Source organism: Prionailurus viverrinus, chromosome B3, assembly GCF_022837055.1.
Source record: "Prionailurus viverrinus isolate Anna chromosome B3, UM_Priviv_1.0, whole genome shotgun sequence".
NCBI lineage: Eukaryota > Metazoa > Chordata > Mammalia > Carnivora > Felidae > Prionailurus > Prionailurus viverrinus.
This window is the reverse complement of record NC_062566.1, coordinates 51,080,630-51,105,072: the sequence shown is the minus strand read 5'-3', so window position 1 is coordinate 51,105,072 and position 24,443 is coordinate 51,080,630. Positions and strand designations below refer to the sequence as shown.

Genomic DNA, 24,443 nt, shown 5'->3' with positions numbered 1-24,443 from the left:
ACTTGCTGGGGGACACACCCTGAATTAATTGCATCGCTGAAACTAGATTCCAAGCCTCCAAGTTTATATGGTGTAGTGAGTTTTAAGCTCCTGTAAGTGAGTAAGCAATGGAAATAGATTCTGTACTTATAAATGTATTATCAGGGCTTTATAGTCAGGGCAAGAAATATACATTTAAAGGTTTTTTTTCCTTTCTAAGGCATAAATATATTGAAAACGTGGAAACTCTAGCAGGTTGAACACATTCACCTAAGAAATAGTTGAATGCCCTACATTGACTCTATTTTTGAATAGCTTTAGAAAATTATTTCCCTACTAACTTTCATATATGATGATTTCCCTGACAGGCCCTCATAGAATATTCCTTTTGCTTCATAGTGTATGTCCTAGTGATAAATTGAAGAACCATTAAACTGTGCCCAGAAGGACATCCATCAGATAGAAATGTCCATATAAGGGGAAATTTTAAATATCTTATTCATCCTTTCGCCAATTTTTTAAGATGTTTTTTACAGTCATTGGTATTCTCATTAATCCAGATGTAAGGGTCACAGTTACGACTGGAGTTCATCTGGGAGCAAAGCAATTTCCTGGACCAAACCCTCAAATACAGGATTGATCAGAAAACATAGGTTTTATTCCCAAGACTGCCTTTAAAAAGCAAGTGACTAAGGCTCTGTCTCATGGGATCCCCAATTAACCGAGGAAAAGGAAATTGCCTTCTCCCTGAATGAGTAGCTGTTGATGGTCTGGCTGTGAGATCTTCATTAACTAGAATAGTGTCAATTTTAAAAGTTTTTCTCAAATCAAATCAAATAAATGAATTTCTTAACCAAATAATCTCTTCAACATTCCTTGGCATTTTATCACATTCCTCAATTCTCTGCTTTCATTGATTTTCTAGTTACGGAAAGTTAAAGTTACATTTGAGCCACACAGCTGCCTTATGAGTATAGAATCCGTTCAGAGAAAAAATAGGATTTTTAACTGCCTGGAGAAAAACCTCAAATGTTCCATCCATCTGTAATTGACTGCAATGCATAGATATGTGTGCTCCAATATAATAGCCCCAGCCACACGTGGCTATTGAGCACTTGAAACGTGCTAGTACAAATTGAGATGTGGTATCACTGTAAACTGCACTCCAGATTTCAAAGACATAGTGTTAAAAAAAAAAAGAATTAAAATGTCTCATCACTGTTTTTATATTGATTATATGTTGAAATGATAATATTTGATATAGATCTATTACGTAAAACATATTAAAGCAGTCCATGATCCAGGTTCCTCCTACAAGGTGGGTTGCCACCATAGCTAATGAATATTACATTTCAAAGATTAGAAATATATTGTATGAAAGTTAGGTATATTTTTAAAATTTAAGGGTTCAAAGCTGAACCCAAGTTATTTCACTAATTTCCTTTTATTTTTAAAATGAGCTACTGGAAATTTTTGAATTACATCCATGACTTGCATTTCTAGCTGGTATAGATAGCCAGTTTCTGCCCTGCTAGTTCAGCCTCAATTTCTGTAGACTTTGTTTATCCATATTTTACTTTAATATGAATATATGATGTCAGATTTCAATTATCTGTGCAAGTAGGGACAGAGGATGCTTAAGATTAAGATATTCCTCGGGTAATTCAAAACTAAATTTTAACTATTAATTTCGGCTTCCTTTGTGATTCAGTTTTACCCCTCCCCTGCAATGCTGTTGGAAAAGAGTAAGATGATCTGACTTGAGATTCATTCTCTTCTTCTCCCTTCTTTAATGTGGGTTACACAGAGAAAACAATGAAAAATGAAATCCTCAATAGGGATGGAAGAGAAAGGAGATAGGAGGCAGGAATGGTTAAGAAATGAGGTCATCTTCTCTGAAGTGGTAGAGATCAGGTGGCCTCCAAGCCTACTTTATGGATTCAGTAATGTTTATTGATGACCTGCTGTATAGTAGGGTCTTTGTTGGCATCTAGGAGAAGTAACCCACATCCTGTAGTTAATATACAATGACTTACCACATTGTATTGCATCGGTTACCCAAATGTCCACTAGTATCATGAAAAAAAATCTTGTGGGAGAACAAACTCGGAAGAAATTCTTATTGACATAGAGAAGTAGAAGAACATGGAAGAACAAGAAGACAAGAAGTCAAAGTCTCTTGGAGTAAACAGCCCAAATTAGAGTCAGATTATAGTGGGTATGCTAATGATACACCAAAGCCCAAAGAAGCAATAACTCTTAAACATGGCAAGGACAAAAACTTTAATTGCCCTCAAATAAAGTCCTTATAGTAAACACTGAGTATTTATTTCATGCCAGTCTCATTTTAGAGGGGGAAAAAAAATGTCCTTGTCTGAGACATCTCAGTAATAGGGGGACACATCATCCCAGCTGTAAACTAATTTAGGCCACTTAAATAGAACAAAGTTGTTCTTTGTTTTTTTTTTTAATGTTTATTTATTTTTGAGACAGAGAGAGACACAGCGTGAGCAGGGAAGGGGCAGAGAGAGAGGGAGACACAGAGTGGGAAGCAGGCTCCAGGTTCTGAGCTGTCAGCACAGAGCCCGACGTGGGGCTTGAACTCACAAACTGTGAGATCATGACCTGAGCCGAAGTCGGACGCTTAACCGACTGAGCCACCCAGGCGCCCCAAAGTTGTTCTTTAATAATGGTAGTTAAATGCTGAATCTAAGAGACTCCCCCAATGGTTTCAACCCCTTACTGGAAAATATTGCTTCTCGGGAACTCAGTGGGGTATATAGTCTAACCATTAGAATCAAGTAGGTGTCAGATAGGCTAAATTAAGTGGGTGTATCTGAAATTATTCAAGGTCATATCTAAAAGAGAAGTTAGGGTTGTTTTTCACTTGAGAGAAGCAGGGCTATTTCTTTCTCCAGTAGAATTCAGAGACTATCCTTACTGACGAGGAAGCTATTTTTCAAAATTGGATCACACACAAAAAAAAACTAAATAAGCTTTTGACATTTTTTATACTACTTCTTATTTGTACTCAGCTTACTTTTCTAGTAGTCAGTCATAAGATTTCTTACCCTTTGTACAATGCTACCAGCACATCCAGCAATTCTCAGGCAAAGGCATATCGAATCTGAAAGAAACTTCCTCTACAGGAATAGCATCCTTGTAGCCAAACAGTGCCTTTAAATATTTTTAGAACTTTAACCCTTTTCTTCCTGTTTTTAAAGAAAATGAGTATAGGGGTGCCTGAGTGATGCAGTCAGATGAGTGTCCGACTCTTGATTTCAACTCAGGTCATGATCCCAGGGTGTTGGGATGGATCCCTGCGTTGGGCTCCTGGCTGAGTGTGGAGCCTGCTTCAGATCTCTCTCTCTCTCTCTCTCTCTCTCTCTCTCTCTCTCTCTGTCCTTCTCCCCTGTTCATTAACTCTCTCTCGCTCTCTCTCTATAAAATAAGTTAAAACAAAAAAACCGAATACATAAATTTATAAAAGAAAATGCTTTTATGTGTTCTTTCATTCACTCTTCTTAAAGATACTGTGACATGTTTAGAGAAGTTTTGTTATTATTTTAGGTGAATAAGATGAAGCCCAGGGAGGTTAATAGAAAGAAGTCCAGTTAGCCTGCATCAATGACATTAACCTCCTACCATACCTCAAAGACCCTCTTTCACTTCTGATAGACTTTCAGGCTGCCTTTGTTTCTTTTTCTTTTGTTTGTTCTTTTTGTATTCTAAATTTACCTAAATCTAACCATTTTCCCCTAAGGTAATATTCTCACCCGTAGGACTGCCCAAGATCCTTTGCAGCTTTGCTGTGCCTGAAATCTCACAAAATGAATCCATCAGCTCCCAGGGCAAGAAAATACTTACCTTATGTGCATGCATGCTAGAATTTGATGTGTCCAAAATTTCATGTCAATTATTTTGATTTGCCTTTGAAAGTTTTCTGGAGACTTCTGTTGACTAAATATTGTGTGTTTTTTTGCTACCTGTATAAATACAGAACGTAGCAGTGGCACCAGGTTCAGCTGACAGGGTTGCTAACGGAGATGGAATGCCTGGAGATGAAGAAGTTGAAAACAAGGAAGAGGAGGATAAAGCTGGCGTTGTGAAGTTTGGATGGGTGAAAGGTGTGCTGGTGAGAAAGCTCCTATGTTTCCAAATGAAATCTGTTTGTTCCGTGTCCTAGTGGACTAAATGTTAGCAAATCCTGGACAACAGAGTTACGGACATGGCTGGGTTTTGCCCCACTATCACTTCTCATATCCCTTTCAATGCTCCTTTGGCCCACAGGTAAGATGCATGCTGAATATCTGGGGTGTCATGCTCTTCATTCGCCTGTCTTGGATTGTTGGAGAAGCTGGAATTGGTAAGCATGTTTCCCCATGCCCCGTATACCATTTTCAGTGTCAGTTATAAGCTCAATAAGCAACTTGTTTTCACCATTAATGCTGAATGTGAGATGGAGGTCACAGAAATAATCTGCACTCGAACTCTTTTACTTTGCCTCTTTGACCATGTTTGTCAGAGAGGAAAGTGTAGCGTTAACTTCTGGGAGACTGGAATTTTCCAGTTTACCAACCAGATAAATGCTCAATTTAATATTTCTATTTGTTCTTAAAGTTTTAGGTGTACAGATCTGTAGGGACACATATATTTTAAACAGTACTATTCATAGTTTGGGACATACTGACATTTGTGCATCCCCCTTATGCTTATTGGCAAAATTTCACTCAACAAGAACAGCTTGTGGGAAAAGTGGGAACAATGTGACCTGACTAATAGAAATGCTGAATTGTTGAACATTTGCCAAAGAAAATAATTGTGTTACTTTCAGGTACCAGTGGTAAGAAAACAAAGATTAATAAAATATGCCAGACAGAGGCTTAAACGTGATAGATGAAATGATTGAGATAACATGTGTAACTACTACTAATTTTTCTTTTTTTTTAATTTTTAAAATGTTTTTATATATTTTTGAGAGAGAGAGAGAGGGAGAGGGAGATAGAGGCAGAGAGAGAGGGAAACACAGAATCTGAAGCAGGCTCCAGGCTCTGGGCTGTCAGCACAGAGCCCAACGTGGGGCTCAAACTCATGAACTCAAGATCATGACCTGAGCTGAAGTCAGACGCTTAACCGACTGAGCCACCCAGGTGCCCCTACTACTAATTTTTCTAATGGAAAATGCATGATGTTGAGATTATTTTGAGTGATTCTTTGACATTTTTGAAGATTATATTTTACTTAAAACATGATTTCCTGTGGCAAATCTTTTTTTTAAATCAAGAGTATATAGATATAATTTATATGAAAAATTTCCTTGAATTTTATCAAAGTTCCTGATTTATTGTGATAAAAATTAGTGACGTTCTACTTTATGTATGGAAAATGTATTACAAATCCATTTTTGGAGAAGACCTATAAATCATTAGTGTCAAGAACATAGAGATTCAGATGTGCTTTTAGATACTACTCCAGAACGTATCCCAATTCACATTCAAAGTTACTCAGTCATTATTTATCACCTTTGCTCCTCAAGGCAGACTGGAAGACTAACTCGCAAAAAGAAAGGGCTGAGCTGTAAATTGAAACACTGGAACCAGTTCCCATAGTTTTTCCATGTTTCATGTTTGGCAAGTGCTGGGTTCCTGACAAAGGGCTGCTTGCCAGCTTTATGATGCATATCAAATGAATGCTTATAGCCGCAGGGTCCAAAATAAGTAGATGCTGTTCCATGGAAAATCTGCATCTTAATATTGCCAAGTGTTTGCCCCAGGGTTTCATGCAAAATTAGTTTTTTAAGGGCAGTTTAGTAACTTATTGAGATCATCAAGCAGCATTACTTTGTTTGGAGGTGTGAGTGTAGCCAAGGGCAAGAGTAATTCTTTCTAACGCAACTTATTTAACATCCTTGTGTTAAGCGATAACCTGAACCTTAATCAGATCTTACATTACTCTTTACAGTCAATCCAGTTTCATGCTTACTGCAAAAGTGTAAAACATGGAGAACCCTATCTTCTGCTAAACTGTGTATTATACTTTCAGACATCAGTGTTGTTTTAATAAGGACCTTTCCTTTAAGTAGTCATATCCTACTTTAAATGGGTGTCTAGTGGGTTTTCCTTTGAATGAAGGTTTGTTTGTTGTTGTTGTTTTAGTTCTCAGAAAGTAGACTTTAGTGAGTCATAGAAACTTATTACCACCCTTACTCAGTTTTACTGGCCTTTGCTGTGAACTTAAAGCTAAATGAGTTGATTAAGTCACCTTCTGGGTCCCATTTAGATTCCCTTTATTGGGTAAGAAAAGAAGCAAATACAAGTAGTTTCTCCTTGATTTGGGATCGTTTAGGGAAGATCCTTTCAAGAGGAGACCCTAGGAACAAAGTCAGAAAGAAGCTGGAGCCAAGAGTAACAGTAGCTACAGCCCTTGGGTAACCATTCTAGGGCCAAGAGTTTTGGCTGTCTTTTCCCCAAAAGCAAACTGTAGAATAAGCCCAAAATGTCATAAAATTGTTCTCTGTCTAGGGGACTTAGGCTGGGGCAAGATGGTTTCTAATAAATTTAAACATTAGGCATGGAAGAAGGGAGTGAAAGAGGTATGAACTAAAGCAAGTCATTCCATGAGTTTCATTTTCTCATCTGAAAATTAAGGACCTGGATTCACTGTTTCCCAATCAATTCTTTGAAGATAAAGCTAAATAACTGTGCTGTCTAGACAGACACAACTTGAGATAGGCTAGGGTAGTGCGATAGTCTTCAGACTGTGGGGTGCATAGGAATTACCTGGGAAGTTAGGTTCCAAAACCACAGAATCCTGGGATTCACTTTGAAAGATTCCAACTTAGTATGTCTGGGCATTTTTTTTTATATGACATTTATTGCCAAATTGGTTTCCATATAACACCCAGTGCTCATCCCAACAGGTCTGGGCATTTTTAATAAACACTTAAATATTTCCTGAAATAGGTGGTTTAAGGACCACACTTTGAGAAAACTATGAACTGAACGTTCTCTAACCTGCCTTTTACCCTGGGATTTTTTTGTTTGATTGTGAGAGAAATGCAAATATGTTGCTGTTTAAGTGTATAAAACTTTGTTCTAGGATTTCAAATGGTTTACAGAAATATATACAGTGCAAAAGAATAAATAAGAATTGTTGGGAAAATAGAAGCAAAGGGAAAATAAGGGTATGAAAATAATAGTCAAAGTAGGTTTCATGTCCTGAAATACAAACTATTTAGTTCTGTACAGTTGCTGGGGTGAGCTAAACATTTGATATCAAATGTCTTCAAAACAAAAGCAAAAGCAAAATCGTGTGCAGAAGATAAGAAGAAATTACTTGTAGAGGTGCAAAGAACAGGCCACATGGTGATGTAGAGGTAATATATACCAAAGGATCCCTGCAATAGATTCAAAGAATTTAGTGCAACTATTTCTTGCAAATCCAAGCTTTAAGAGTCTGTAGGGGCCAAAGCCATATGGTCCAAGTTTGTATCTCATGCCTATAGTTAGCCTCCTCCTACTGTACTTCAAACTGTAAAATAGCCTGGAGACTTCTTTTAGAGCCAGGATACAGCTGGGACCATCAAGAGAGGCAACCTCCAAAACCTTGTTTCCATTTATGTCTGTCCTTCATTTCCTTCCACTTCCCCTTTTCCCAGGGCATGGCCAGAGAAATCACAGCCTTTCTCAGATGACTACTGTTCTGATTATCCCTGGAACAAGACAGCTTGCCAACAACAATTATGAAGCATCCATTTTATGTAGGGGAGCATATGTAGGCAAGAGCATTCTCACTAGAACCAGGGTGATTTCAGTGCCTGTGACCCTAAACTTCTTTATTAACAGTGGCAAGAGGCAACCTAACAAGAGAATAACAATCAGAAATTTATTAACATGTGCATCATGTGTCCACATGAGAAGACTCAGCAATGAGTAACTCAACAGAGTGGTTAGAACTTGGGCTTGCATAGCATCTTTTTAAAAATACTTTTTAAATGTTTATTTATTTTTGAGAGAGAGACGGAGACAGAGACAGTGTGAGTGGGGGCTGAGGGAGTGGTGGTGCAGAGAGTGAGGGAAACACAGAATCCAAAGCAGGTTCCAGGCCCTGAGCAGTCCACACAGAGCCCAACATGGGGTTCCAACTCACAAACCATGAGATCATGACCTGAGCTGAAGTCGGACGCTTAACCGACCGAACCACCGTGGGGCCCCTGGCTTACATAACATCTTAACAAAGAACAATGTATTCTTAGAGAAGTGACAAGACAAAGGAAAAGGACTGAGTTTCTAGAATGGCAGATTGTGGGAAGGCAGATACATGAGGGAACTCATGGAAATTAAGTCAAGGCTGTTATGTAGGTTCTTCTGGCACTACTCCAGCCAGTAAGGGTCTAGAATTACCTCTGATGATTAACTTCTGTCCTTCCTGGTATAGAGGAAAGTAGAGACACCTTTACAAATTTATGCCTTGTTTTAAGACAAATATGGGAAGGTAGCTGATTTTTTTCTGTCGCCGTTAGCTAAAAATATACTTTATGCAAAAGTGGTACATTTGGAGATAGCATATTCTGCTACCCTTCAGTGTCCTCTTGACTGTATGCTTCCTGAAGCTGAAAGCAGCCTTGCCTTTCTCTGAATTCTGGTTTATCACTTTCTCCCTCTTATAATCATTGACCTTCTGCACCATAAGATCCTTGAGGGCAGCTTTTTTCATTTCATTTTATTTGTTCCTTGCATTTCTCATTCTACTTGACCCATAGTTGGATACATAGTGGGCTTTCAGTAAGCAACAGCTATTATAACTATCGTGGACACAATCAAAAAGCAGTGCCACTGATCGTGTACTGTGTTCTATGTGCTCTGCTAGCCATTTTTACACATGTATTCTTTCTAATCTCATTGCCATTTTTGGCTCAGAAAGTAAGTAACTTGCCAGAGGTCACAAAGCCAATAAGTGAACATAGTTCAGTTTGATTCTTTCCACTTTACTTATCTGCCAGATAAACAATTTGTTACATTGGATATAATTTTCCACTCCTACACAACCAAATGTACATAAAAAGAGAGTTATCTGGAAGGGTGAACATTTCCTGTCTAGTTATAAAGGCAGCTTGGAATCATATTGACCAATTATTATGTTTACAGGTATCTAGAACTGCACAAAAAATGGGGTTCCCACTACATTTTGACCAGCCACTGTTGTTCATTTGTGGGCAATTCTCACTGCACATTTTAGCTCTTTGGTTTCTAGGCTCTGTGCTACTACAGGCAGAAAACTTCAAAGCTGAGCACTTACTCTGGTGATTTCCAGGCCAATTTGTTAATTCAGATGTGGTTCTTTGTTGATTACCCTCCATTTGCTGGCTTTTATGTGAACGATCTGATGGATTGTTGCACTGTTTAATTGCCTTTATTTTTCCTCTCCCAACTGAGGTCTTGGTGTGATTATCATCGGCTTAGCCGTGACAGTGACTGGTATCACTGGTTTATCCACCTCTGCTATTGCCACAAATGGATATGTCAGAGGAGGTAATTAAACTTGTGACCCGCACGATCATTTGTAAGGTAAAGGCAACAAAGACTCAGATAGTTCACCACTGACCTTTCTGGAGTGTTTTCAAAGGTAATCCAAGTTGGCTTCTTTTTTTTTCTCCTTCAGGCAAGAGAGATTCGAGAAAAATGAGGAAGGATTTAACCTTTGTCAAACCCCCAACTTTCTCATTCAGGTTCCTCTCAAGCAAGAGAGAAGGTCAGATGTCATGTTTTCTCTTTTCACAGCCAGGGTAGTTTCTCTCCCAGGACACCAGCAGAAGTCAACTTTTCCTTTCCAGGGCCGCATTTCAGATTGTGTTTACTTTTGGAAACCATCCTCCATCGTAATGAGCAGGCCGCCGACTTGATCTTTATGCCAGGCCAACCAGGTTCTCCTGAGCACAAAGGAACTCCACTGGGGCCCAGGCATGGACAGGAAAACTTAAATTCAAGGCAGTATATAGTTTGCAACAACAGGGAATCCAAGTCAGAAAAGTAAAATGTAATATCTTCTATCTCTCATTGCTAACAGGTCTTGGAGTTCTCATAATTCTTCTTTCCACCATGGTAACTTCTATTACTGGGTTGTCAACTTCTGCAATAGCAACTAACGGGTTTGTTCGTGGAGGTAACATTTCTAAGATATCTAATGCCCTCATCACTTGCTACGGGTAGGCAAAATTTTTATATACTCCTTTTTGACTGGAACAAGCAAGTAGCCCAATGCTCTTGATGCCTGGTGGACTATACAAGTGACCTGGATGCAGAAGGAAACATAAGGTACTATGAGTGCAGTCCTGGTCTACGCTGGTCAGTGGTGGGATCGTCTCTAACGGATCTCTCTGGCGCATTGCAGCTCATGGTTTCCAGATGCTCAGAATTGTGTAGGTGAATGTTTTATTTTCCAGGCGAGGCTGCATACCTCTTGCCGGTGTCTCTTGGGAAAGGATTCCTGGATGTGGCTTTAATTTAAAGTTTAGTACATTTCAGGTGCTTCCTAGATCTTCATGGAATGGGATCTTTTAGAACATTTCAGGTTTTTCGTGGGGAGACTGATCCTTCTTTGACAATTCAGACTGCTGCTTCTGGACGTGCTGGAGCCAAACACATTTCTTGGGGGATTTTGCAGGTCTTGGAGTCATCATCATTGGCCTGAGTGTGGTAGTGACGACACTCACAGGTATTTCTATGTCTGCCATTTGCACAAATGGAGTAGTAAGAGGAGGTAAGCCAATTCATTTGCTTATGACGACAAGCTTTGGTTACAGAGTAATGTCCAGAGTCGGTTTAATGCTGGAAGTAAAATCTGCATCTAAATAATTAGTCCCCAAAGCCTTAAAACAAAGTGAGCTAACCCAAATTTGAACATCAAGGCAAAATTCTCTCAACTAAAATTAAGAGACCGCTAGATGTTTTCTTTGACCTATTTCCTGTGATTAAACATGTTTACAGAGAGTGACCAGGTGTCTAGAAAGAAGGCATAGATAATTACAGTAAAATACATGGTTGCTTTGTACCTTGGATGAGCCCTGCTGGCTCTCTGCCAGGCCCACTCAGCACCCTGGCTGACACTTCCTGCTTAGTTAGCCCTCAGATTTCACCCCAATGCTATACTTCTAGGGGCTAACAGGCCTGAAAACATCCTTAGGAAGAAAATAGAAACCAACAAACATAACAAAGAGTTACTTTTAAATCATCCAGGAATATGCAAGCTAAGGCAGAAAATGAAGAGGGTGAGGTTTGTCATTGCTGTTCTAATTCCTGCCTTCCCCCTCCCATTCTGTTTGACTCCTGGGGCCTCAGCTTGGGTAGCTTATCTAGGTGCCCCTTCCCAGGGCCTTCTAAGAGCCTTCTCCTCTGACAAATACACCTGCTCTCAGAGCTTCCCCTGCTAGTCTCTCACTTTGACCAAGCCTAAGTGACTGGCTAGCTAATTTATCTAATGTAATCTGGACAAAGGAAATAATGGCAGTTTGCTCCACCCAGATAATTGGTTACATTTTTGAAGAGAGCTTTGACCCTTTAACCCAAAGGAGTTACTACAGTGGAGGAAATTCCTTTTCCACAAAAGATAGTTGTGTTTTGTTTTGAGATATGTCTGTTCGGTGTCATTCCCTTCCCAATTCTGTCCACTCTAAGACTAGCTCACTGTAGAAAGCCATTAATTTACTATGGTTCGTGATAACACCTAGCTATCTAGGCCTCTCAATACCTCGTCTTTTTTACCTGCTCTCAGTACACTCTAGAAGCTAACCAGTCCAGCTCAGGCTTCCCTGTGCACATGGGTACATGGCCATATATAGAACTACATTATTCAAGGTCCAGAGGAGAAACAGTTGTTCCAAACCCTCTCTATCTTTCTTCCCATTGGCCACCCATACACATGTGGGTATTTGGCAATAATCATGCCTTCTTGAGCTAAAAGCGTAGAGAACCAATTCTGATTTATAGAGTAGATAATACATAGCACTATACAAATACTTTTTTTATGCAGCAAATATATACCAGAAAATTATACCAGAAAGGAAGTTAGAATAGCAATGATATACATCTCCTACATCATTTTCTGCCTAGGGCTGCCTGTTCCTGGACATTCCAAATACAAAGTTTTTTTCATTGGTTACATCATTGATTTGAACTCACCAATGAATTAAAAAAATTTTTTTTATTACATTTATTTATCTTTGAGAGACAGAGAGAGATAGAGCATGAGCAGGGGAGGGGCAGAGAGAGAGAGGGAGACACAGAATCCGAAGCAGGCTCCAGGCTCTGAGCTGTCAGCACAGAGCCCAATGCAGGGCTTGAACTCACAAACCGTGAGATCATGACCTGAACCGAAGTCGGATGCTTAACCAACTGAGCCACCTAGGCACCCCAAACCAATGAATTTTTTTTAAAGGCAAAGCATTTTGTTTTGGTAAAGTTTGCTGTATTATTTGTAAACTTTGTATACAATTAGGTTTCGATAAATCAGAATTTACTAAGTAAGCATAGTTCTGCTAAATTCTATTACAGTTCTCAGAGTACAAGAAAAGGCTAAGTTATTCATTAAAGTGATACAAGATTCCTAAAATTATTAGGAAGTTATGATATTTTCATTAGAATAAAAATTATTCAAAATTATTTGGTCATATAAACTAAATCCCTTAGCAGTTCCTCAAAGTAAAACATGTTCATTTTTTTGTTTTAGGTGGGGCCTACTATCTTATTTCCAGAAGCTTAGGGCCCGAGTTCGGTGGGTCTATAGGCTTGATCTTTGCTTTTGCCAATGCAGTGGCTGTTGCTATGTATGTGGTGGGATTTGCTGAAACAGTGGTAGATCTTCTTAAGGTAATTAAAAGTTTTTCTTTTTTTCAGCCAAGTAAGATAATTCAGTTTAATTTGCCTTTTCAGGGCACTAGGGGTTATCGCCATGGCAAGATGAGAGGAAATACATTTATTCTGTAGAATGTGGAAGTTGGATATAGTGGAAGGAGCTCTGGGCTTGGCATCAGAACTGGCTTGGAATCCCGACTCTCAGATTTATCAGCTGAGAGGATTCTGGGCCACTCCCTCTATTGTTCTGAACCCTTTTTCTCAAATCTGTCATATGAGCTAATAATACTGTTCTATGTATTTAATAGAAATGCAGTACAGAACAAATGAAATACTGTGTAAAATATGAAACAAAAGATAAATGATGAACATTATTTTCAGTAGCAATATTACTATTATGGTTATAGATTTCCAAAAGGGAAAGAAAGTTCAAACATTTGAATAACTCACTGCAGGAAATTAAGCATTTCCTAGTTTAGGTGCTCCATCTAGACGGTATGTATGTGACCATGTTAATTAGCTGGTATGTGAACTAACTTCTAGTCCTCCTTTTTTGGAAGTAATAGCATTCACTGAATCCAATTCATAGCAGGACCTTTATTTGAAAATTAAATGAATAAATGAGTGAATTATATAGTTCATAAGGTACATGATCTTCAAGACATGCATTATCTGGTTTCTGTAGTTTAATTGAATGACACTTACTTTCCAATATTCACGTTGGAAACCACTCATTTTTATTTCTCTAAGATTCCCCTTGACACACAAAAATAACTAGTCATTCTTCTGAAAGAAAACATTGTATTTATAAGGGCACATACTTACCTTAGTGCTACAATAGCTTTAAAATCTGTGAGTAGAATGACCATCTAGAACTTCCAAACTTGGCTAACAATGGCCTATTATTATAGGACAAAATAATGTTCATCTCAGATTTAGGAGCACTTCATTTTTCTATTATCCTATAGGGCCCCAGACATGAGTGCACAGTGTCTCTTCTATAATAAGACATACAGGCCAAAAAAGCTCCATCTCTAACCATTTTAATGACTTCTGTTGTTGTTCCAGGAGAGCAATTCAATGATGGTGGATCCAACCAATGACATCCGGATAATAGGCTCCATCACAGTGGTGATTCTTTTAGGAATTTCAGTAGCTGGAATGGAATGGGAAGCAAAGGTGATTTTCTCAAAATGGTGCTATCACCCACTGCTGCTCAGGTCTTGGCCAAATTGCAGGAATAGAACAAACCCTGTATTCTAAAAGAATTGCTATTATTACTTGCTATGGCAAAAGTTGTGGGTTAGCAATGGGAAGAGCACCAAGCCCTCAGAGCACGAGGTCCAGGCAGTCACGACTCCGCTCATGTGTCACCTGATTGGTCTGGGCTTTGTTCTTTATGCTGTCACCATGTGACATACACACCAACATTGCTGCCATTTTCACACACAGACCCCTTATGATCATAGCAGTGGTACATGCTGGAAACTGGGTCTCCTAGTCACACCCCTGGTAGCCCATTTCAAGCTGGCTATGGTGCTGAAGCCCAAAGGAAATGGCAAATGCAATGGGAGAAGGTAATAGAGGCAGGAGCTATCATTCTCCTATGAGACACAGTAATACAGGAGCAAATTTGGGGGCATCATAAGGCCCTGGAACTAGAGAATATCTGGATTTAACTAATAGTAATACAGTTAGTAAATTTCTGCATGTCAGGAGCATGTATTTTTCCTGATTTATAACTCTACAGTGACTGATATAATTGCAACTGGTCTTAAGTGCCTGGAGATGCAGTGCTTAGACCTCAAGAGGTCACCAGAGATACAAAGGGGGCCAAAGTCACCCACCTACATAAGGCAATGGGAAACATTCCCATATGGCATTTATTTGTGGATTATACATTCACACATCAAAGAAAAATTAATTAAGTGTTTATTATATTCTGGGCTTATTATATGCTGGGCATTTTGCTAGGCTAGGATATTCTGTAGTGACCAAAACAGGCACAATCCTGGCCCTAGTTGAGCATATGGTCTGTGGGAATAGTAGTAATGATCAAGTAGATAAACGAGTAAATATAAAAAGGTAAGTTGTGAAAGTGCTGTAAAGGAACTGAACAGGGCACTGAGATACAAAATAAGAGGAATCTACTTACAATGACTTTATTCCCTCAGGGACGCAATGTAGTTTCATGTCAGTAGAGGGTAGATTTAAAGCGCCAGCTCTGTTGTCAGAGCACCTGAATTTGAACTTGGTTTACATCTGTGTGACTTTTAGAAAGTTGCCTAAATTCTCTGTGCCTCAGTTTCTTTATCTTTAAAATGATGATAATAAGGTTGCCTACTTCATACAGTTATTGGTGGTATTATCTATCTGAAAGAATACCGGTAAAATTAAATGTCTCTGTTGTTGTAAGCCCTCAGTGAATGATAGCTGTTATTATTTAGATTCAGTGGTCAATAAAGTCCTCTCTGAAGAGGTAACTAAGACTTCAAGGATGAGAAGAAGGAAATAGTTATGCAAAGAGTTCCCTGCAGAGGGAGGAGCATATGGGAATGCCAAGCCAAAAGACTCTTGAAATGTCAGCAGGAGGCGAGGGGGGGATAAAGAAAGACAATTTGATTGGTCAACCTTGCAAACTGCTTGTGCTGAGCACACACTGGTGGCCCAAAATCAGATGCATGAGGCATCACAGGAGCTCTATGAATCATCATGTTCTCATACTCCTGTTGCATTTAGCACTGGGAAAGGGAAGAAAGAATCCATAGGCAGTCTGTCTAGAAAAGAAATAAGCTCTATCAGCGATAAAACTTTGGACTCCATTTATGTTCCTGAGGACACTGCAGCAAGTTACCACCTAGTACTTGGAATATTTTTGAAATGTCACCTTCAAGTGCACAAGCAGATGTGCCCACTGAAAATGTTAACAGCTACACTCAGGTCAGACGTAGTGTATCCTACAAGGATACACTATTGCCTATTGGATAGTAGTTTTAATCAGAATAACCAGGTAGAATCTTTCTTCAGTTGACATTACTTTTACAATTAGGTGAAGAGTTATTAAATGAATCTAAGTTGGCCTCCTTTTTCTTTGTCATTCCAGGCTCAAGTGATACTTCTGGTCATTCTTCTCATTGCTATTGCAAACTTCTTTATTGGAACCGTCATTCCATCCAACAATGAGAAGAAGTCCAGAGGTTTCTTTAACTACCAAGGTACGTGTGACAAATTAGTTGCTTTGCAATCAGTGGTTCTCCCCTGTCCACTTCCATCACCATCCCTGTGTCCCCCACTTCAGCCATTAGAATCTCAGTGCAATCCAGGGAAGAGCCTGTGCAATCCCAGTGCAATCCCAGCCAGTGCAATCCAGGGAAGAGCCTGGGGTTGGTTTCAGGAAATCCACAGTGAGTCTCAACTCTGCTACTTCGCAGCTAGACCAGTCACCTAACATGTTTGGGTCTCAAATTTCCCTGACCAAGAGTGGGTGATAACAATAACTTCCTGAAGAGATTTTTGAGAAGTAAATAAGGTAGTGGATGCAAAAGTTCCTTGAAAACCTTCAAGTGTAGGACAAATTGTTGTTGCTATCAAATAGTAGAAGTAGAGTTGTATAAGCAAGGAAAGAGAACATAGGTCAGGCAATTTGCTCAACCATTAAGAGTACTAAAGTCCAACATAGTCCTTTTCCTGCTAGACTTAAAAAATATATATTTTATTGTGTTTAAAATTTTTTTAATGTTTATTTTTGAGAGAGAGAGAGAGACAGAGACAGAGACAGAGCACAAGTGGGGCAGGGGCAGAGAGCGATGGAGAGAGAATCCAAAGCAGGCTCTGGGCACTGAGATGTCAGCACAGAGCCCAATGCAGGGCTTGTCCTCAGAGACTGTGAGATCATGGCCTGAGCCAATGTCAGACACCCGATGGACTGAGCCACCCAGGTGCCTCATAAGATTTTATTTTCAAGGAATCTCTATGCCCAACATGGGGCTTGTACTCACAACCCTGAGATCAAGAGTCACTTGTTCCATGGACGGAGCCACCTAGGTGCCCCCTTCTAAACTTCTTTGTACCTTGCTTATCTCTAGGATTATCTAGTGTTATCTAGTTAAGCATCACTGTCAGGTTTTCAAGCATAAAAGATTGTAGGAGCTGGTGTATCATCCTGAGGGAATCATACTGAGCATGAAATTCTACTCCACCTATGTACACCTTCCTAGCTGTCCATTCTAGCTTACTCAAGAATCCACTGCTGAGATTTAAAAAAATATTTCTCTTCATTATTTATTATTAGTATTTGTTTCCTTTAGGTATCCCATCACCCCTTTCTACCTGTTTCTTTTTCTTTGTAAAGTTTGTATTCTTTGCTTTGTATGTTAATGTCCTTTTTCCTTTCTATCCCTTTCCCTCCTTCTAGCTCCTGCTATATATTTTCTGAGTCCTTCTAGCTCCTGCTGCATTGTTTCTGATGACTCAAATTCTCTTTCCTTGTTTTTGCATCAGGCCAGATTCTTTTGTTTGCATTTTTCTCCCTTCCTTTTTCTGTTTTTCTTCTGCATTGTTTGCTTCTAATTTAAATAATTTGCTGAGACCTCATGGAATAGTACTGTTTTATGGCCAAGGCTCTTCACTATATTAAACTTCTGTATATGAGAATTTGCTATAAGAATTTAAGATCTAATATCTGGGAGCAGGGAATGGGGAGGGTAAACATAAGTAGAAAAATCATAAGATAGTTTCACCCACAGGGCTTTCCTACAATTAAAAAAAAGCATAGAAAATCTGTGTGTTGATTAGGGTATTTATGCATGGAAGAAAGTAGCTGTGTGTGTATAGTGCAGTACACGTGTGTGGTATATTTGCAAATATGCCAGTATAGCCATGAGAAACATTCTCCATTTCCCCCTTTTTCAATCTAGAAAGATTCAAAAAGTCAGGAGGCCTGGGTCTCTGTTGGCACAAAAGTTTTTCAGAGCTGTTCTAGAAATCTACAACCTTGACTCTCGGCAACATGAGTATGAGGTTTGTCAGGAGTACACCAATCTCTTCAAGTTCCTTCCATTTAAAATATAGGGAAACATTTACACAAGACATTGATAGAAACTAAAGGAAACCAATCTCATACTCTGTAAAGAAAGTCTACATGATAATTTTCTCTTTACTTGTGTTACAGCATCAATATTTGCGGAAAACTTTGGGCCAAGCTTCACAAAAGGTGAAGGCTTCTTCTCTGTCTTTGCCATTTTTTTCCCCGCAGCTACTGGGATTCTTGCTGGTGCCAATATCTCAGGAGATTTGGAGGTATGTTGTTTCCTCTGCTTTTGTGGTCCTGGGAAGTGGTGGTGACATAGGTGAGCAGCATGAGCTATAGAGGCCAACAGTGACCATAGTTCTCTACAAATTTTAAAACTAAAATTTCTGTATGGGTCCCAGTTACTTAAAACTTCTCTCTTTTAATGCCAACATTTAATGCCAGACCATCCTATTTCAGATATTCCTTCCAAAACTCTTATTCAGTGACATTAGAAGGATAGAGTATATTGATAGTATATAACATTTCCAAGAAAATGAATATAGCTCAGTGAAAATAAATCAGAACCCGCCTTTCTCTTTTAAACACATAATGAACAAGAAAACATAACATTTGGGGGGGAAAAACCCACCCCCACCCCCACCAAATCACTTTATTAGTGAATATTTATTTATTGAATTCAGATATATATATCTGAATATATATACATATATGAATATACATATACATATACATATGAATATACACATGAATATATATGCATATATTCATTCAATCAGTATTTATTTAGCACTCCATTCATAGTATTTCATGTCAAGTACCATAAAGAGCATTATGTTAGATTATTGGTTTGCATGTTTTATAAAATACTGATAGCAGTGATCTAAACAAGAAAGAAGTTTATTTTTCTACTGGATAAAAATCTTAGCTCATAGGTCATGCAGTAGAATAACAAAAATCTTCTCCAAAAGGTAGCTCAGAATCCCAGATGACCTCTCTTGTTTTAACATTCCTTTGGGGTTGGTTTGCCCTCACCGGCAATGTCCAAGATGACTGGTCACTTTCAAGATCATGTTCCAGCCCATAAGAAGAGGATTAAGGAAGTAGAGGGCAAGAAATCCTGGCCCTTGCATGTATTACTTCTGCGGACATTCCATTGGCCAGAATTTAGTCTCTATGACCTTACCTAGTTGCAAAGAAGGCTAGGAAATGTAGTCTCTAGCTGGGCAGCCATGTACTTTGAATTTTAGGGAGTTCTAGTATTAAAAGGAGGAAGATAAGAATGGATGTTAGGGGATAGTAAACAGTCTCTACCATTAACAAAAAAGACACAGGTTTTAACTCATACATTTATAATCAACTTTGGAAGACAAGAAATATTTGCAAGAGCTGTCAAGAGATATATACAAATGAAAACCACATGTATGTCTAAATAAATTGTGAAATAAACATAGTAAACAAATAATTGTTAAGTCTGGGATGATTTCCTTAAGGGTGTAACTTTTCAGGGTGAACTTAGAGCAAAAGCTAAATAGTGACTGTTGGTGAGAAAATGTACAGGTATTCCAGGTAGAGAAGAAAAAGGACAGTCATCCCTCACAGTTTAACTGGAGAAGCCCTGATGAGGCTGGATGACCTTATAGTGCAAAAGGAAATAGCTGTTGGTGGGACCTAAGCAAGAGGTGCTTAACTCTGTCAGAGTGGGGACCTTACCTTTGGTTATATTCATTGCTGCATCCTCAGAGCTAGTAAGGTTTCAATACATATTTGTTGAGTGAATGAATAAGAGCATTTAGATTTGTCATATTAGGGACCACAGTGTCATGGTCAATTCTTGAGCTGAGATATGGCATAAAATAAATTAGGCAGAGGCTCAGATAATTAAGTAACTTGTTCAAAATGATTCAAATAGTAAGTATGTCTGCTTAATGAAATTTAGCTGTGGATGTTGAGCTTCCAGTTTCTCAGATTTAGAAAAGTATCAGAGGTCACTAATGCAAAATTCTGCAGACTATAAGCACATATGTTTTTTTAAGTTTATTTATTTTGATATAAAGAGAAAACACAAGCAGGGGAAGGGCAGAGAGAGAGGGAGAGAGAGAATCCCCCACTTTTGGTGCAGAGCCCAAGGCAGGCATTGAACTTGCGAACTGGGAAATCATAACCTGAGCCAAAATCAAGAGTTGGATTCTTAACCATTGTGCCACCCAGGCACCCCTGTAAGCACACATTATTTATTTATTTTTTAAAAATTTACATCCAAGGTAGTTAGCATATAGTGCAACAATGATTTCAGGAGTAGATTCCTTAATGCCCCTTACCCATTTAGCCCATGCCCTCTCCCAAAACCCCTCCAGTAACCCTTTGTTTGTTCTCTATATATCTCTTATGTTTTGTCCCCGCCCTGTTTTTATATTATTTTTGCTTCCTTTACCCTATGTTCATCTATTTTTGCATCTTAAAGTCCTCATACGAGTGAAGTCATATGATAGTTGTCTTTCTCTGACTAATTTCACTTAGCATAATACCCTCTAGTGCCATCCACGTAGTTGCAAATGGCAAGATTTCATTCTTTTTGATTGCTGAGTAATACTCTATTGTGTGTGTATGTGTGTGTATATATATATATATATATATATATATATATATATATATATACACCACATCTTCTTTATCCATTCATCCATTGATGGACATTTGGGCTCTTTCCACACTTTGGCTATTGTTGACAGTGCTGCTATAAACATTGGATTGCATATGCCCCTTCGAAACAGCATACCTGTATCCCTTGGATAAATACCTATTTGCTGGGTCATAGGGTAGTTCTATTTTTATTTTTTTTTCAATATATGAAATTTATTGTCAAATTGGTTTCCATACAACACCCAGTGCTCATCCCAAAAGGTGCCCTCCTCAATACCCATCACCCACCCTCCCCGTCCTCCCACCCCCCATCAACCTTCAGTTTGTTCTCAGATTTTGAGTCTCTTATGCTTTGGCTCTCTCCCACTCTAACCTATTTTTTGTCCTTCCCCTCCCCCATGAGTTTCTGTTAAGTTTCTCAGGATCCACATAAGAGTGAAAACATATGGTATCTATCTTTCTCTGTATGGCTTATTTCACTTAGCATAGAAGGGCCATATTTCATTCTTTCTCATTGCCACATAGTACTCCATTGTGTATATAAACCACAATTTCTTTATCCATTCATAGGTTGATGGACATTTAGGTTCTTTCCATAATTTGGCTATTGTTGAGAGTGCTGCTATAAACATTGGGGTACAAGTGCCCCTGTGCATCAGTACTCCTACATCCCTTAGGTAAATTCCTAGCAGTGCTACTGCTGGGTCATAGGGTAAGTCTCTTTTTTATTTTTTGAGGAACCTCCATACTGTTTGCCAGAGTGGCTGTACCAGTTTGCATTTCCACCAGCAGTGCAAAAGAGATCCTCTTTCTGCCAACATCTGTTGTTGCCTGAGTTGTTAATGTTAGCCATTCTGACAGGTGTGAGGTGGTATCTCATTGTGGTTTTGATTTGTATTTCCCTGATGATGAGTGATGTTTACCATTTTTTCATGTGTCGTTTGGCCATCTAATGTCTTTGGAGAAGTGTCTGTTCATGTCTTTTGCCCATTTCTTCACTGGATTATTTGTTTTTTGCGTGTTGAGTTTAATAAATTCTCTACAGATTTTGGATACTAATCTATCTTTATCTGATTCATCATTTGCAAATATCTCCTCCCATTCCGCCTGTTGCCTTTTAGTTTTGCTGATTGTATCCTTCATTGCACAGAAGCTTTTTTTTTTTTTTTAATTTTTTTTTCAACGTTTATTTATTTTTGGGACAGAGAGAGACAGAGCATGAACGGGGGAGGGGCAGAGAGAGAGGGAGACACAGAATCGGAAACGGGCTCCAGGCTCTGAGCCATCAGCCCAGAGCCTGATGCGGGGCTCGAACTCACGGAGCGCGAGATCGTGACCTGGCTGAAGTCGGACGCTTAACTGACTGCGCCACCCAGGCGCCCCCAGAAGCTTTTTATTTTGATGAGGTCAAAATAGTGAACTATCAATAGTTCATTTTTGCTTTTGTTTCCCTTGCTTCTGGAGAAGCGTTGAGTATGAAGTTGCCGCGACCAGGTCAAAGAGGTTTTTGCCTGCTTTCTCCTCGAGGATTTTGATGGTTTCCTGTCTTATGTTTAGGTCTTTCATCCATTTTGAGTTTATTTTTGTGTGTGGTGTAAGAAAGTGGTCCAGGTTCATTTTTCTGCATGTCGCTGTCCAGTTTTCCCAGCATCACTTGCTGAAGAGACTGCCTTTATTCCATTGGATATTCTTTCCTGCTTTGTCAAAGATGAGTTGACCATACATTTGTGGGTCCATTACTGGGTTCCCTATTCTGTTCCATTGATCTGAGTGTCTGTTCTTGTGCCGGTACATACTGTCTTGATGATTACAGCTTTGTAGTATAGGTTGAAGTCCGGGATTGTGATGCCTCCAGGTTTGGTTTTCTTTTTCAAGATTGCTGTAGCAATCTTGGGGTCTTTTCTGGTTCCATACAAATTTTAGGATTGTTTGTTCTAACTCTATGAAGAATGCTGGTGTTATTTTGATAGGGATTGCATTGAATATGTGGATTGCTTTAGGTAGTATTGACATATTAACAATATTTGTTATTCCTATCCAGGAGCATGGAATCTTTTTCCATTTTTTTGTGTCTTCTTCAATTTCTTTCATAGTCTTTCTATAGTTTGCAGTGTATAAGTTTTTCACCCCTTTGGTTAGATTTATTCCTAGGTATTTTATGGTTTTTGGTGCAATTGTAAATGGGATCGACTCCTCGATTTCTCTTTCTGTTGCTTCATTGTTGGTGTATAGGAATTTTAACTGATTTCTGTGCATTGACTCTACATCCTTCAAATTGCTGAATTCATGGATCAGTTCTCACAATTCTATGGTGGCATCTTTAAGGTTTTCCATATAGAGTATCATGTCATCTGTGAAGAGTGAAAGTTTGTCCTCCTCCTGGCCAATTTGGATGCCTTTTATTTCTTTGCATTGTCTGATTGCTGAGACTAAAACTTCCAATCCTATGTTGAATAACAGGGGTGATAGTGGACATCCCTGTCTTGTTGCTGACCTTAGGGGGAAGGCTCTCAGTTTTTCCCCATTGAGAATGATATTAGCGGTGGTTCTTTCATATATGGCTTTAAAGATCTAGGGCGCCTGGGTGGCGCAGTCGGTTAAGCGTCCGACTTCAGCCAGGTCACGATCTCGCGGTCCGCGAGTTTGAGCCCCGCGTCGGGCTCTGGGCTGATGGCTCAGAGCCTGGAACCTGTTTCCGATTCTGTGTCTCCCTCTCTCTCTGCCCCTCCCCCGTTCATGCTCTGTCTCTCTCTGTCCCAAAAATAAATAAACGTTGAAAAAAATTAAAAAAAAAAAAAAATCTGGAGGTATGATCCTTCTATCCCTACTTTCTTGAGGGTTTTTATCAATAAAGGATGCTGTATTTTGTCAAATGCTATCTCTGCATCTGTTGAGAGGATCATGTGGTTCTTGTCCTTTCTTTTATTGATGTGATGAATCACATCAATTGTCTTGTGGATATTGAACCAGCCCTGCATCCCAGGTATGAATCCCACTTGGTTGTGGTGAGTAATTTTTCTAATGTGTTGTTGGATCTGGTTAACTGATATCTTGTTGAGGATTTTTGCATCCATGTTCATCAGGGAAATCTGTCTGTAGTTCACCTTTTTAACGGGGTCTTTGTCTGGTTTTGGAATCAAGGTAATACTGGTTTCATAGAAAGAGTTTGGAAGTTTTCCTTCCATCTGGCCCTGGACTCTTGTTTTTTGGCAGATTTTTGATTACTAATTTGATTTCCTTACTGGTTATGGGTCTGTTCAAATTTTCTATTTGTTTCTGTTTCAGTTTTGGTAGTGTATATGTTTCTAGGAATTTGTCCATTTCTTCCAGATTGCCCATTTTATTGGCATATAATAGCTCATAATATTTTCTTATTGTTTTTATTTCTGCTGTGTTGGCTGTGATCTCTCCTCTTTCATTCTTGATTTTATTTATTTAGGTCCTTGCCTTTTTCTTTTTGATCAAACTGGCTAGTGGTTTATCAATTTTGTTAATTCTTTCAAAGAACCAGCTTCTGGTTTTATCGATCTGTTCTGCCGGGTTTTTTTAATTTCAATAGCATTAATTTCTGCTCTAATCTTTCTTATTTCCTGTCTTCTGCTGGTTTTGGGTTTTATTTGCTGGTTTTTTTCCAGCTCTTTAAGGCATAATGTTAGGTTGTGTATCTGAGATCTTTCTTCCTTCTTTGGGAAGGTCTGGATTGCTATATACTTTCCTGTTATAGCTGCGTCCCAGAGGTTTTGGGCTGGAGTGTTATAATTTTCATTGGCTTCCATGTACTTTAATTTCCTCTTTAACTTCTTGGTTATCCCATTAATTCTTTAGTAGGATGTTCTTCAGTCTCCTAGTATTTGTGACCTTTTCAAATTTTTTCTTGTGGTTGATTTCGAGTTTCATAGCATTGTGGTCTGAAAATATGCACAGTATGATCTTGAACTTTTTGT

General features: G+C 38.9%; 1 protein-coding gene across 1 annotated transcript in view; it reads left to right on the top strand.

Moving 5' to 3' along the window:
• Window positions 1–24,443, top strand: part of SLC12A1 (solute carrier family 12 member 1) — a 101,458-nt gene that overhangs the window by 8,411 nt on the left and 68,604 nt on the right. Inside the window, exons 2-8 of the mRNA XM_047863020.1 lie at window positions 3,980–4,114; window positions 4,270–4,345; window positions 10,045–10,140; window positions 12,703–12,842; window positions 13,896–14,006; window positions 15,931–16,042; window positions 17,998–18,125. Coding sequence (XP_047718976.1) covers window positions 3,980–4,114; window positions 4,270–4,345; window positions 10,045–10,140; window positions 12,703–12,842; window positions 13,896–14,006; window positions 15,931–16,042; window positions 17,998–18,125 — 798 coding nt within the window. The remainder of the gene's footprint in view (window positions 1–3,979; window positions 4,115–4,269; window positions 4,346–10,044; window positions 10,141–12,702; window positions 12,843–13,895; window positions 14,007–15,930; window positions 16,043–17,997; window positions 18,126–24,443) is intronic.